Raw genomic sequence first — 15,512 nt, forward strand, 5'->3', positions numbered from 1 at the left:
GGTAGAGTCTCATGTAGTCAAAAATCAACTTTTATATGTTTTGGTACTTTTAAAAATACAAAATAATTTTGATTGTTTACATTTTCTAGGATACCCTGCCAGACTTAGTTTTCTTTGAATGTAATAGTTACTAACTGATACCTTCTGTCCAAGTTTGAAAACTATAATTTTCTTTTTCTTTTTCTTTTTCTTTTTTTTTTTTTTTGGTAATGATGATTAAACCAGGGATACTTTACCACTGAACTACATCCCCAGCCCTTTTTATTTTTTATTTTAATACAGGATCTCACTGTGTTGCCTTGAACTTATGATCTTCCTATCTTAGCCTCCTTTGTGCACCTCCATGCCCAGTGAAAGCTATAAATTTTTAAAAGGCTTAATTTTGGGAGATGTTTTCACATAGTTTAATATTTTGTTGTTAAAGGCATGGTGGAGCTAGTTCCTGCTTCAGATACCCTCAGAAAAATCCAAGTGGAATATGGTGTGACTGGATCCTTCAAGGATAAACCACTTGCAGAATGGCTGAGGAAATACAATCCCTCTGAAGAAGAATATGAAAAGGTGGTTCACATGTCTCTTTATTCTTAATAACTTTGTCAAAAATATACATTTTTAACAAAATTGTACAATTCTGGTGACCAACCATTTATTCTAAGTCAAGAAAACAGTGTCTAAGTGTAGAAAAGACTATAAAATTGATGGAATTTAGTGGCAGGAATATGAGTGAAATTAAGCTAAATTACCCCCAGAATATTCTAAACATAAACTTAAAGGTCAGCAAACGAAAGGTATTTTTATAACTCAGAATGTTATACTTCCCTAAAACCTTGGAAGAAGGTGTAGACATGAGTAAGAACAGCTTTATGGTTTGGTGGTTTTTTGTTTTTTGGTTTTTTTTTGTGGTGCTGAGGATCGAACCCAGGGCCTTGTGCTTGTAAGGCAAGCACTCTACCAACTGAGCTATGTCACCAGTCCCTATGTTTTGGTATTTAAGAGCATAGACAATGGGCTAGCCTCCAGGCTTAAATTAGGCCCCAAGTTACTCATCAGCTATAGGGCCTTAGTCAGTTATTTAACTTCTTTGTGCCTCAGTGACCTCTGCTGTAAAATATTGTAGTTTATATTATGGTATTATAATATGTACTATGCCTATAAAAATTACAGTGTCATAAGGTTATTGTGAGAATTAAATGAGTATACTGCATGTTTATATAAAGACAGGGAGAGCATGCCCAAGAGAGCATTAGAGAACATGCAGCATAGAGAAAATTGTTTTATTGGGAGGATCATTTTTTTTTTCTACTAGTATTATTTTGAATTACGTATGGGAAAGAGCAATCTCTTAGTACATAGGCCTGTCATGATCCTAACTTGGCTGAAGAAAGACTCATGAACACTTGAACGGTGATATAAGACCCCAGTTTTAATGTCATTTAGCTGCCTAATTTACATATCATTATTATGTCACATCTCCCTCCCTCCCTCCCTCTCCTCCTTCCTTTCTTCCTTTCTTTTGTACTGGGGATTGAACCAAGGGGCCCCACACCCTTTTTAATTTTTTATTTTGATACAGGACCTGACCAAGGTGTTGAGAGTCTCACTAAATTGCTGAGGCTGGCCTCAAACGTAGGATCCTCCTGCCTCAACTTCCCAAGTTGCTGGTACTTCAGGCATGCACCACCATGTGTAGCTATTGTATTACTTTTAGATATGAAAGTACCATCTTTTGGTCAGGTGCAGTGGTACATACCTGTAATCCCAGTGACTCAGGAGGCTGAGACAGGAGGATCGCTAGTTCAAAGCCAGCCTCAGCAAGGAAAGCAAGGTGCTTAGCAACTCAGTGAGACCCTGTCTCTAAATAAAATACAAAAAAATAGGGCTGGGGATGTGGCTCAGTGGTTGAGTGCCCCAGAGTTCAACCCCCAGTACCAAAAAAAAAAAAAAAAAAGTACCATCTGTTGACCTATGTAGATAAAGTAGAGAATTTTTTCCTTTGTGAATCATTTAAACTGTAAGATCACTTTTCTTTCTTTGTGGTCTGGAGGAAGCAATACAGCAGAGATTCACAGTAACGTTATCACTTTTGTGATTCCTGGTAAGTTGTTTGAAACAACATATTTGTCAAGTAGCATACCTTAAGTAACTTTTGTGCATTTTTGTGATTTATTAAGTTAAAAGAAATATAACATAGTAGAGACACATTGCCTGGATTTGAATCTTGGTTCTGCCAACTAATCAATTAATGTAATCTTATGTAAATGACTTAACCTCTTTCTGTTTTAGTTTTTCTCTTCTGTGAAATGACAGTAATAATAATATATTCAAGTTACTGATTGGTTGTGAGATTTTAAATAGGTTAATATATACAGGGAAAGGTATGTGCACTTAGTTTGTGATAAACTCTTGCCATTATCATCATCATGGTTTATTCTAGAGGATTATAGAATAAAATTAACCACATGGACAAGTATAGTCATATGACCACACACTCAGAAATATAGTATTTTTAGAATGAAATGTACATACTTCAGATAAAATATACATTATATGCATCTTGCCATGTCTGTATGATATTCGTAATTTTAATAATCTCCAGGACAGGCAAAACTAAAGTGAAAGAAGGTGTCTACCTTAGAAATTTGCAGATGAGATAATGGGAAGTCACCAAATAAGAAAACAAAACACAGTAATTTATATTATTGGATGTTTTAAGATAAAAGCTGACTCATTCCCCCTCCCCTCACCCCGGTGATCTTGGGAACCTAACCCAGGGTCTCAGTCTTGCTAGGCAAGTCCTCTACCGCTGAACTATAGCCCCAGCCCCATGAGCTGACTTTCTTTACACAAGTTCTTCCTACAACTAGGGAAAATAAAATTCTTGTATTCAGATTAATTTTTGTCCCAATCATATCCCTTGTGGTAAGGAATAAGAATATGTGGAGCAGGATTCCACAAACATGATGCTTCAGAACTGTTCAAAAGGCAGTATGCTCTAGGGAATAGCAGGATCCCTACCTTGTAGAAGAAAAAAACTAGAAAGGTGAGACAGAAGAGTAGCTTTGTTTTTGAAATATGAAAAGGCTAGTTTTTATTATCATAACCCATACAGCATTTTATTGTTTGTTTTTTTGTGCTGGGGATTGAACTCAGGGGCATTTTACCACTGAGCTACTTCCCCAACCCTTTTTATTTTGAGTCAGGGTCTCTAAGGCTGTCCTTGAGCTTGTGATCCTCCTGTCTCAGCCTCCCCATTCACTGGGCTTACAGGCATGTGCCATGCCTAGCACAATTCTGTTCTTAAAGAATGATAAACTACTTTTAATCTTTATAGACACTGTCTCTTATAAAAATTTTTTTTTCTAAAATAATTTTATATCATTATTATAGGCTTCTGAAAATTTTATCTATTCTTGTGCTGGATGCTGTGTAGCCACCTATGTTTTAGGCATCTGTGATCGACACAATGACAATATAATGCTTCGAAGTACAGGACACATGTTCCACATTGACTTTGGGAAGTTTTTGGGCCATGCACAGATGTTCGGTAGCTTCAAAAGGTATAATATGGTTAATATTACTGTTACTAAAGAGAAGGTATATGTCTTGTGTCACAGATTAATGGCTCAAACCTTGCCCTTTTCTTGCTATATTTTGCTTTGTGGGTCCTTTTGAGCATAACACAAAATGAGAGAGAATTTTACCATACAGTGGGCAATGTGTGTGTGTGTGTGTACTTTGTTGAAATGAATATATATTTTATTATATATCTAATTGTGGTACCTATTAGAAATAGTTCATTTGTATAATTTCTCTGTGTTTGTATGCACTGTTTGATCTCTCTTTGGATATGTCAACTTTTAAATATCAATAAATTGGAGAAATTTCACATGTAACTTCTGTCTAAATAATGAAAATATTAGGGGGCTGGGGAGATAGCTCAGTTGGTAGAGTGCTTGCCTTATAAGCACAAGGCCCTGGGTTTGATCCTCAGCACCCAAAAAAAAAAAAAACCCAAATAATTAAAATATTATATGTTGGCTTTTCTGAAAATGTAAATATTCAAGAATTACAGAAATTCAAAACTTCCCGATACCATTTCCTACTTGGAAATTGCTTTAGTTTGGATGGCTTAGTTTAATAATCATGCAACAACAGTAGCATTACTTACATATCTACTGTATATAATATTCTTGTGTTCTTTCATTTTAAATAGAGATCGAGCTCCTTTTGTGCTTACATCTGATATGGCATATGTCATTAATGGGGGTGAAAAGCCCACCATCCGTTTCCAGTTATTTGTGGACCTTTGCTGTCAAGCCTACAACTTGATAAGAAAACAAACAAACCTCTTTCTTAACCTACTTTCACTGGTAACTCTGTTATTAAAAGTATTTAATTTTCTATAAGTATATTTGTGTTATAATACCTAAAAAAGAATATTTTGTGATTTTGGAATAAAGTTTACTATAGTCACAAATTTCAGCTTTATTATTAACTAAAATATTGTAAAATTATAGCTCTGTCAAACAAGCAGGAAATTTAAAATATTAGAGTGTATCCTGTATGGCTTCATTTCTATAAAATAAAAAAGCTAAGTCAACAGAGTAGTGACCCCAGGGATGGGAAATAGTAGTTAATGAAGCCTGAAAGGAACGTCTGGGATCCTGGTGAATATTTTGTGTCTTAATCTGGGAGTGTTTAGATAGTGAACATTCATTAAGCTATATGCACTTAGAATTTATACACTTTTTTGAATATATAATTTTACTTAAGTAAAACATAAAAAGAACAAAAACAAAATAACCCATACTATGATTATTCTGACTAAAATTGGTGTGATAATAAAATAAAAGGAGGTCTGGATTTCATAACTTTTATCCATAAACATGCTTTGTGGTCTACATCAAGTCATTTCCCTTCCTTTGCTTGAATTTTCTCATTTGTAAGAGAATCACTTAGATCCCCCAAACACTTAACAGATTTCTCAAAACTGCGATTATTTCATTTGCTTTATTTCTAATAGTTGATCAGCAGAAATTTAACTCAAACCTTTTTTTTTTCTCCTACAGATGATTCCTTCAGGGTTACCAGAACTTACAAGTATTCAAGATTTGAAATATGTTAGAGATGCTCTTCAACCCCAAACTACAGATGCAGAAGCTACAATTTTTTTCACTAGGTATGGTATATTTAAGTATATTGTTGAAGACACTTGTAATTTGGTGTTGATTTGGTTCACCTTTGTTTGTTTTGCATTGCTGCAGAATTGAACCCAGGGCCTCACATGTGCTTGACAAGCCCTTTACCTTAATTTAATAAATACTATTTACCAAAAATCTGATTTAGAGGGGAAAATTGTGATTCATAGTATTTAGCAACTAATAGGTGTGAAAAGTTTATTTAGGCTGGGGATGTAGCTCAGTGATAGAGCACTAGCCTAACATGTGAGGTCTTGGGTCATCCTCAGCATTGGAAGCAAACAACAAAAAAATTTATGTACTGAATAAATATGAATGATTTGCAATGTGGGGGGGTGCTGAGGATTGAACCCAGGGCCATTTTCATGCTAGGCAAGCACTGTACCAACTGAAATATATATCCCCCAGCTTGCAATGGCTTATTATTTATTTATTTATTTATATATTTGTAGTTGTTGATAACTTTATTTTGTTTATTTTTATGTGGTGGTAAGAATGGAACCCAGTGCCTCACATGTGCTAGGCAAGCACACTACCACTGAGCTACAGCCCCAGCCCTGCAATAGCTTTTTAATAATTTATTTATTTATTTATCTCAAAATATGATCTCAAGATTAAATAGTATATGTACCCAGTTATAAAATTCTATTTATGAACTAATTCTGAGAAGCATGTTTCCTACAGGAGCACATACCTCTTTCAGGTTTCTTTCTGAAATGATTTCTATACTAATCTGTTTTTCAGAATTCTACCATAACAATTTCGTGAATACCCTAAGTGCTTTAAACAGCAAACTTTTACTATGTGACAAAGTACTTGAAACACATATGACAGTGGGGCATTTGATTGTGTTCTTATTGCCTTAAAAGCAGATCTTCCTGGCAAATATGTTCTCAAGGTCTGGCAACCTGGTTGGTCACTGGGTACTGCTGCCACATCATCAGAAAACGACACCGGGGAAGGGCACATGAGTTCATGTTCTGTGCACCCCCTTTGTCCAGTACTGAGAATTGAACCCAGGAACATTCTACCTCTGAGCTACATTCCAAGCCTTTTTCTGTATTTTTATTTTGAGACAGAAACAATATCAAGGTTGGCCTCGAACTTTTGATCCTCCTACCTTAGTCTCCCAAGTCACTGGGATTATAGACTTCTCTAGTCTCAACAGTCTGGGCCAAAATGAATTGAAGGAACCTGACTATTGTATGTCTTCCAAATGAATCCTGACAATTCCGATATTGATAGGCTTCGTTTTGTATTTTGAAAGAGATTCATTGGCTGACCTACACAAAACTACAAAGCAGGCATGCATTTGTCTACTTGGACCTCTATAACAAAATTGCCATAGATTTGGTTGTCTTAAACAACAGAATTTTATTACCTCAAAGTTCACGATCAAGAAGCCAGCTGACTAGGTTTATGATGAGGCATCCTTTTGTAGATTGAAGATGACAACTTTTTGCTTTGTCCTTACTTAGGGTGTTTCTGTCTCTGTCTCTCTCTCTCATGTCTTCCTTATAAGGACACAACTATTAGATCAAGGCTTCACCCAAATGACTTTATTTAACTTTAATTATCTCCTTAAAGGCCCGATTTCCAAATATATTCACACTGGGGGTTGGGGTCAAAGCAAGGCAAAAACCTGTGTTGGAAGTTCTTGTGCTTCTCTGAATCTCTTCCTCTCTGGGTTCCTTAACCCGGTTTCTGAGACTTGTCTCTTTTGCTTACCTGAAATGTTTTATGAAGGCCTACTTTCTAAAGTATCTCTGCCGAACTCCCCATTCTGTCAGAACTTATTTTCCCAAAGTGAAATTGTGATTATTCAAAGGAATCTGTCACCAAATCCTACCATTCCATTATTTGACGTAATTTTTTAAATTTGAATTTTTTTTTAGCATTGTACTTGACTATTTTTTATTTATTTAAAAACTTCCATACTCTTTTCCCAATTACAATATAATCTATTACATAATCTATTGTTGACTTTTTTTAAAAATTCATTTTTATTGTAAAAAAATGGGATACATCTTATTTCTCTGTTTGTACATGGAATAGAGGCCTACTATTTGTGTAATCATACGTTTACACAGGGTAATAGTTTTTGATTCATTCTGTTATTCCCCCCCCCCCTTATCCCTCTATAGAGTCCCTCCTTCCTCCATTCCTGCCCCTTCCCACCCCCTAAATGTGTCATCATCCGCTTATTAGCGATATCATTCGTCCTTTGGCTTTTTGAGATTGGCTTATCTCACTTAGCATGATATTCTCCAATTTCATCCATTTGCCTGCAAATGCCATAATTTTATTATTCTTTATAGCTGAGTAATATTCCATTGTGTATATATACCACAGTTTCTTTATCCATTCATCAATTGAAGGACATCTAGGTTGGTTCCACAGTCTGGCTATTGTGAATTGAGCAGCTATGAACATTGATGTGGCTGTATCTCTGTTGTATGCTGATTTTAAGTCCTTTGGGTATAGGCCGAGGAGTGGGATAGCTGGGTCAAATGGTGGGTCCATTCCAAGTTTTCTAAGGAATCTCCACACTGCTTTCCAGAGTGGCTGCACCAGCAATGTATGAGTGTACCTTTTTCCCCACATCCTCTCCAACACCTACTGTTGCTTATATTATTGGTAATCGCCATTCTAATTGGGGTGAGATGGAATCTTAGTGTAGTTTTGATTTGCATTTCTCTTATGACTAAAAATGTTGAACATTTTTCCATATGTTTGTTGATTGCTTGTAGATCTTCTGTGAAGTGTCTGTTCATATCCTTAGCCCATTTGTTGATTGGGTTATTTGTATTCTTGGTGTAAAGTTTTTTGAGTTCTTTATATATTCTGGAAATTAGTGCTCTATCTGAAGTATGAGTGGCAAAGATTTTCTCCCACTCTGTAGGCTCTCTCTTTGCATTGCTGATAGTTTCCTTTGCTGAGAGAAAGCTATTTAGTTTGAACCTGTCCCAGTTATTGATTCTTGCTTTTATTTCTTGTGCTATAGAAGTCCTATTAAGGAAGTCTGATCTTAAGCCAACAAGGTGAAGATTTGGACCTACTTTTTCTTCTATAAGATACAGGGTCTCTGGTCTGATTTCAAGGTCCTTGATCCATTCTGAGTTGATTTTTGTGCAGGGTGAGAGATAGGGGTTTAGTTTCATTCTGTTGCATATGGATTTCCAGTTTTCCCAGCACCATTTGTTGAAGAGGCTGTCTTTTCTCCATTGCATATTTTTGGCACCTTTGTCTAGTATTAGAAAATTGTATTTATTTGGGTTTGTGTCCATGTGGCTGCACTAATTTGCAGCCCCACCAGCAATGTATGAGTGTACCTTTTTCCCCACATCCTCGCCAACACCTATTGTTGCTTATGTTCTTGATAATCGCCATTCTAATTGGAGTGAGATGAAATCTTAGGGTAGTTTTGATTTGCATTTCTCTTATTACTAGAGATGTTGAACATTTTTTCATATATCTGTTGATTGCTTGTACATCTTCTTCTGTGAAGTGTCTGTTCATTTCCTTAGCCCATTTGTTGATTGGATTATTTGTATTCTTGGTGTAGAGTTTTTTGAGTTCTTTATAGATTCGGGATATTAGCGCTCTATCTGAAGTATGAGTGGCAAAGATATTTTCCCCCTCTGTAGGCTCTCTCTTCACATTACTGATAGTTTCCTTTGCTGAGAGAAAGCTTTTTAGTTTGAATCTATCCCAGTTGTTGATTCTTGCTTTTATTTCTTGGGCTATGGGAGTCCTGTTAAGGAAGTCTGCTCCTAAGCCAACAAGTTGAAGATTTGGACCTACTTTTTCTTCTATAAGATGCAGGGTCTCTGGTCTGATTCCGAGGTCCTTGATCCATTGTGAGTTGAGTTTTGTGCAGGGTGAGAGATAGGGGTTTAATTTCATTCTGTTGCATATGGTTTTCCAGTTTTCCTAGCACCATTTGTTGAAGAGGCTGTCTTTTCTCCATTGCATATTTTTGGCCCCTTTGTCTAGTATGAGAAAATTGTATTTATTTGGGTTTGTGTCCATGTCCTCTATTCTGTACCATTGATCTACCTGTCTATTTTGGTACCAATACCATGCCGTTTTTGTTACTATTGCTTTGTAATAGAGTTGAAGATCTGGTATTGTGATACCCCCTGCTTCGCTCTTTCTACTGAGGATTGCTTTAGCTATTCTGGGTTTCTTATTCTTCCAGATGAATTTCATAATTGCTTGCTCTATTTCTGTAAGGTACGTCATTGGGATTTTAATTGGAATTGCATTGAATCTGTATAGCACTTTTTGGTAGTATGGCCATTTTGACAATATTTATTCTGCCTATCCAAGAACATGGGAGATCTTTCCATCTTCTAAGGTTTTCTTTAATTTCTTTCTTTAGTGTTCTGTAGTTCTCATTGTAGAGGTCTTTCACCTCTTTTGTTAGATTGATTTCCAAGTATTTTATTTTTTTTGAAGCTATTGTGAATGGGGTAGTTTTCCTAACTTCTCTTTCTGAAGAGTCATCACTTATGTATAAAAATGCATTGGATTTGTGAGCATTAATCTTATATCCTGCTACTTTACTGAATTCACTTATGAGTTCTAAAAGTTTTCTGGTGAAATTTTCTGGTTCCTCTAAATATATAATCATATCATCAGCAAATAGGGATAGTTTGAGTTCTTCTTTTCCTCTTCATATCCCTTTAATTTCCTTGGTCTAATTGCTGTGGCTAGAATTTCGAGGACAATGTTGAATAGAAGTGTTGAATGAGAGCATCCCTGCCTTGTTCCAGTTTTTAGGGGGAATGCTTTCAGTTTTTCACCATTTAGAATGCTATTGGCCATGGGCTTCGCATAGATGGCCTTTAAATTTGAATTTTTATAGCAAGATAATAAAGTCATCTTTTTGTTACCTTCTATCCCTACTAGCTCTTTAATTAGCCTTGGACCTCACAGGGCTGAAAAAAAAAAAAAAAAAAGAAAGTAATTTCTTTCTGGTGCTAAAATTTTTTTGTTGGGGTAAGATGTATTTTAACACATCTTTGGCCTAACGAACACAGGGAATATGTGGCAGAGTGAGAATTGGCTTAATACTCTAATAGAAATGAAAGTGTTTTTCATACTGTATTATGTTGAAAGAATTTAGTGTATATTTCCATGGAGATTTACTGTTAATATACCTTCTGATTATTTTGCAGGCTGATTGAATCAAGTTTGGGAAGCATTGCCACAAAGTTCAATTTTTTCATTCACAATCTTGCTCAGCTACGTTTTTCTGGTCTTCCTTCTAATGATGAGCCCATCCTTTCATTTTCACCTAAAACATACTCTTTCAGACAAGATGGTCGGATCAAAGAAGTCTCTGTTTTCACATATCATAAGAAATACAACCCAGATAAACACTATGTAAGTTTGGTTTTAGGTAGACAATTATGCATATGCATTATTGTTGTCCTTCATATGCCCTTCTGCTAGAGTTCCAAGCATCTGTTCTGTTCATGCTCATTTCTTCCATGGGTGTTCCAAAAATAAATGTTTATCTGAAGCATCTCTCATTTTTTATTTTGGTATTTGTTGGTATTTTTGACATTTATTTCTTCTTAAGTATGCTTTAAAACTATGAGGGCTAAAAGAGTAATGGTATTCTGCTTTCTCATTCCTTCAATTTTTTCTTAGTGTCAGAGGTAAATTTTGCTAATATTAACAGATCTAAGCAATTCAAGTCAAAAAATTTTAAGCTCCCATCCTACTCTATAATAAAGTATTATAGCACACCTACATGTTTGTTTTTGATTAAAAATAGAATCTTTTTCCCACTAGAGAATATAACATTATCATCTGTAATGTTTCTGCCCTTGTGCTAAATTTATTTATTTATGTATTCATTCACTCATTTTTGTGGTGCTGGAGATGAGACCTAATGCTTCATGCCTGTGAAAGCACTACTACTGACTTAACACCCTCACTCCCTGTGTTAATGTTTTTACTGGGTAATACCTCTCAGCACTGTCAGTTTTTACATTTTTTGATGAATTGATAGGTTTTAGAAATTCATTTCACTATGACTTTAACCATTTTATTAAGTAATCCATTCTTTTTCATTTATTTTTATTTTTATTTTTGGTACTGGGGATTAAATTCAGGGGCCCTCGACTACTGATTCACATTCCCATCTCTATTTTTTTGTAATTTATTTAGAGACAGGGTCTCACTGAATTGTTTAGCACCTCGTTTTGCTGAGGCTGGCTTTGAACTTGTGATTGCTGTGCCTCAGCCTCCTGAGCTGGGATTGTAGGCATGTGACACTGCACCCAACTTAAGTAGTACATTCTTTTCCTAATGATTTATGATGGCATGTTAAACTCTAGTTTATATAAATGCCTATCCCTGAATTCATTTCTGATTTTCTACGTATATATCTACTTCTCTGTACTGGTAGTATACTCTTTAAGGTACTGCATAACATAACATCACCCACCCCATGGTGGTTTTGTTTTGTTTTCCTTTTTTACTATTTGCTTTCTTAAGTGAACTTATTTTTTACCATTTTAATTGGAAATATACTAACTTTGTAGATTTGGAAAGTACATTTATTATATTTCATCCTGGAAATAAAATGGCTTTCACGTTCAAATTCTTATATATACCATACAATGGTTATGATCACTATCCCCCCCACCCTCCCCACCCCAATACTGGAATTGATCCCAGGGGCACTATACCATTAGCTACTTCCCCCTTCTTATTTTTTTATTTTTAGATAGAATTTTACTAAGTTACCCAGGTTGGCCTTGAACTTTTCAATCCTTCTGCCTCAGCCTCCCAAATAACTGGAATTATAGGCTAATACTACCATACCCAGCTATGATCACTCTTAGAATGCAGTTATACGTGCTACAAATACAATGATACAATGACATTTACTATTTTTTGTTGTGACAAATATTACCAATAAAGCACTTGGACTATGAATTTCTTTTCTGTAAGGAAAGGAAGTTTTAATCTACTTGTCGTGTGTTTTCTTCTCAGATTTATGTAGTCCGAATTTTGAGAGAAGGACAGCTTGAACCATCATTTGTATTCCGGACATTTGACGAGTTTCAAGAACTTCACAATAAGCTCAGTATTATTTTTCCACTTTGGAAGTTACCTGGGTATGTTCCCATTCTTGTGCAAATTAACTTTTTTGTAGGAAACAATTTAGTCTCAAATGTAGGTAAAAACTTGTGTTAGCACTTAAAATACTATAGACCGTGTGTGGCTTATTTTCCTTTGTATCACAAGGGCCTGATACCGAACTTGACATAGACAAGGAGCTGTAAGTTTTTGTTGAGTGAAAAAAATGTTTATGTAATTACAATCTTAAAATGTGGAATTTTTCAAACTCCTAATTTTAGTTGAAGCTTTGACTCTTTGTCTCTACCATAGCAGGCAGCACAGGATAATTTGCAAAATTGATTTTAAAAAGTCTCATGCTAAATTACTACAGAAATAATTATGGACTATCCTGAGCTCCTTTGATAACTAATAAACTAAAACAAATATCACTGAAACAGTTAATCAAAATCTTAGTGCTTAGTTTTGTATCTGACACCCTTTGGAAACCCAGTTTTATGGTAGCTTAATGAACATATTTTCTTTTTTGGAGTTGAGGGGTGCTGGGAATTGAACTCAGGGGCACTCAACCACTGTTCCACATCCCTAGCCCTATTTTGTATTTTATTTAGAGACAGGGTCTCAATGAGTTGCTTAGTGCTTCGCCGTTGCTGATGCTGGTTTTGAACTCAAGATCCTCTTGCCTCAGCCTCCTGAGTCTCTGGGATTACAGGTGTGCACCACCATGCCTGGCTGTGAACAGACTTCTTGTGTCAAGTTGTTCAAATTCTTCTCAGACTCAGGCTGGGATTGTAGTTCAGTGGTAGAGCACTCACCTAATATGCATGAGGCCCTTGGTTTGATCCTTAGCACCACATAAAGATAAAGGTATTGTGTCCACCTACAACTAAAACAAAATCTTTTAAAAAAAAAATTCTTCTCTAAATTGCAAAAGTAAGTGTTTATTTCCATGTGTAATCTCATCTTCCTACTAGCACCAAAAGAAATAGATATCCTTTCAGCACCTGATTGAGGCCCTATCATCATTTGTGGATTCTGTTAATGCTTACAATGGCTATGGTTGATTAATGATTCTTTCAGAGATCAAATCTGGTCAATATTTGTGAATGATTAAATTTGAGAAGAAATAGTAGAAAATAAGTAATAAGCAGATACCAAAGCTCATAAAATGAAAATGGGTAATTGAACTATTTCATCTCTTGTACTTTGAAGGTAAATTACAAAAAAAAAAAAAAAAAAAATTACTTTGTAGTGGATTGAGTATCTATTTTTGTCTTGAAATATGTTTAAAAAAAAAAAAAGTAGATAGTGCACATATGTAATCGCAGCCAAGTCACAAGACTGAGGCAGAAGAATTTCAAGTTTGAGGATAGCCTCAGCAACTTAGTTGAGACCCTGTCTCAAAAGTAAAGTTAAAAATCTGAGGATATAACTCAGTGGTACAGTGCCCCTGGGTTCAATCCCCATGGGAGGCAAGAAAGAAAGAAAAAGAAGATGAAAAAAGTATGTAAAAAGCATATTGCTAAGTAAATATTGTACTTGAGTCTATAAATATTTCCAGATCAAATAATTTAAATTACACTCTTTTTAAAAATTTTTTATTTTATTTTGTAGCTTTCCTAATAGGATGGTTTTAGGAAGAACACACATAAAAGATGTAGCAGCCAAAAGGAAAGTTGAGTTGAACAGTTATTTACAGAGTTTGATGAGTGCTTCAACAGATGTAGCAGAGGTAAATTCTATATAAGAAGTGAAAACATAATATGTCCTTTGTGCCACACAAAACTTAAAACTAATTAATCTTTTTTCTCTTCAATCTTAGTGTGATCTTGTTTGTACTTTTTTCCACCCTTTAATTCGTGATGAGAAAGCTGAAGGAATAGCCAGGTCTGCAGGTGAGATTACTTTTTTCTCTTTGTTGGTAATTCATGACCTGAAAATCTAACTTTTCAGTAGATGTTATAGAGTGACAGGTGGTCTGTTGGTCAGTGAGAATTCTTTTTAAGCCAGTCTACTTCTGGATAAATTAACTTTCCTCACCCTACATGCAAAGGTTCTGGAAGTAAAGCAAAATTATTTTGTTGCAGTTTAAACCACTGAAAGCAGTATAAAATAAGAAAAGTATTTGTATTTTCAGGTTCAGGTCCCTTCAGTCCTACTCCAGGCCAAATAGGAGGAGCAGTGAAGTTATCTGTCTCTTACCGAAATGGTACTCTGTTCATCATGGTGATGCACATCAAAGATCTTGTGAGTGATCACAAATAATGATGGTTGCAAAAGAAACTGCTGCCTTAGTAGGAGACATTACTGTTAAGGGACTGCTTTTCTTTATAGGTTACTGAAGATGGGGCTGATCCAAATCCATATGTCAAAACATACCTACTTCCAGATACCCACAAAACATCCAAACGTAAAACCAAAATTTCACGAAAAACTAGGAATCCAACATTCAATGAAATGGTAAGTTGAAATCAATTCTAAAAATTACCTAGATTTGTCGTTTTGAGATTTAAATTTTAAGACATTTTAAATGTAAATATTTTAGGTATTAGTTGCTGAACTATTCGTTGCCGAAGCAAATCAATAGCAGTCCAGTGGTATTTAACAAAATGATATAGGATAGCATCCTCATCACAGACCCTTAGCTTTTAAAAGAAAAATACGAGAGGGCTGGGGCTGGTAGGGGGCTTATCTAGCATGAGTGAAGAAGCCCTAGGTTTCAAACCCTAATATTGCCAAAACAAAAACAAGCCAAAAAAAAAAAAAAAAACAAGACATTAAGAGCCATGATTCAATTTCCTTTACAATTCATGTACTTCCTCTACAGTATTCTCAGAAAGTGGTTGTTCAATTTGTGTTTAAGTACTTCTCAGTTATCTAATTTGTCTTGGGCAAGCACCAACTCTTAGATTTGTTTTACTAGGGATTGAACCAAAGGCCTCATGCATGCTAAGCACTCACTCTACAGTTGACCCACATTTCTTAACCCCTTAGATTACTATTTATACTGAGCTGAAGTCTTGATGCCCTACAATCACCTGTGGAGTCTTAGTTGCACCTCTTGGAGCCATACAGAACTACTCCTTTCTTCCTTCTTCATGGCGGCCCTTCAGATAATTGGAGTTGAAATGCTCGTCCTGATTAAACATTTTCAGTACTCTTTACTTCATATGATAGACTGTAGATTTAGAATAATTCTCCTTTGATTCTCAT

The 15,512-nt window shown here is 35.4% G+C and overlaps 1 protein-coding gene across 2 annotated transcripts in view; it reads left to right on the forward strand.

Moving 5' to 3' along the window:
• The window catches only part of PIK3C2A (phosphatidylinositol-4-phosphate 3-kinase catalytic subunit type 2 alpha), a 118,134-nt gene that overhangs the window by 97,581 nt on the left and 5,041 nt on the right, over nucleotides 1–15,512 (forward strand). For both annotated transcript variants that reach the window (XM_079104230.1, XM_079104231.1), the window contains 10 exons: nucleotides 425–561; nucleotides 3,388–3,557; nucleotides 4,214–4,370; nucleotides 5,070–5,179; nucleotides 10,382–10,589; nucleotides 12,213–12,337; nucleotides 13,914–14,031; nucleotides 14,122–14,194; nucleotides 14,437–14,546; nucleotides 14,634–14,759. In XM_079104230.1, coding sequence (XP_078960356.1) covers nucleotides 425–561; nucleotides 3,388–3,557; nucleotides 4,214–4,370; nucleotides 5,070–5,179; nucleotides 10,382–10,589; nucleotides 12,213–12,337; nucleotides 13,914–14,031; nucleotides 14,122–14,194; nucleotides 14,437–14,546; nucleotides 14,634–14,759 — 1,334 coding nt within the window. The remainder of the gene's footprint in view (nucleotides 1–424; nucleotides 562–3,387; nucleotides 3,558–4,213; nucleotides 4,371–5,069; nucleotides 5,180–10,381; nucleotides 10,590–12,212; nucleotides 12,338–13,913; nucleotides 14,032–14,121; nucleotides 14,195–14,436; nucleotides 14,547–14,633; nucleotides 14,760–15,512) is intronic.

This window comes from Sciurus vulgaris, assembly GCF_902686455.1.
Source record: "Sciurus vulgaris genome assembly, chromosome: 11".
In the NCBI taxonomy this organism is placed as follows: domain Eukaryota; kingdom Metazoa; phylum Chordata; class Mammalia; order Rodentia; family Sciuridae; genus Sciurus; species Sciurus vulgaris.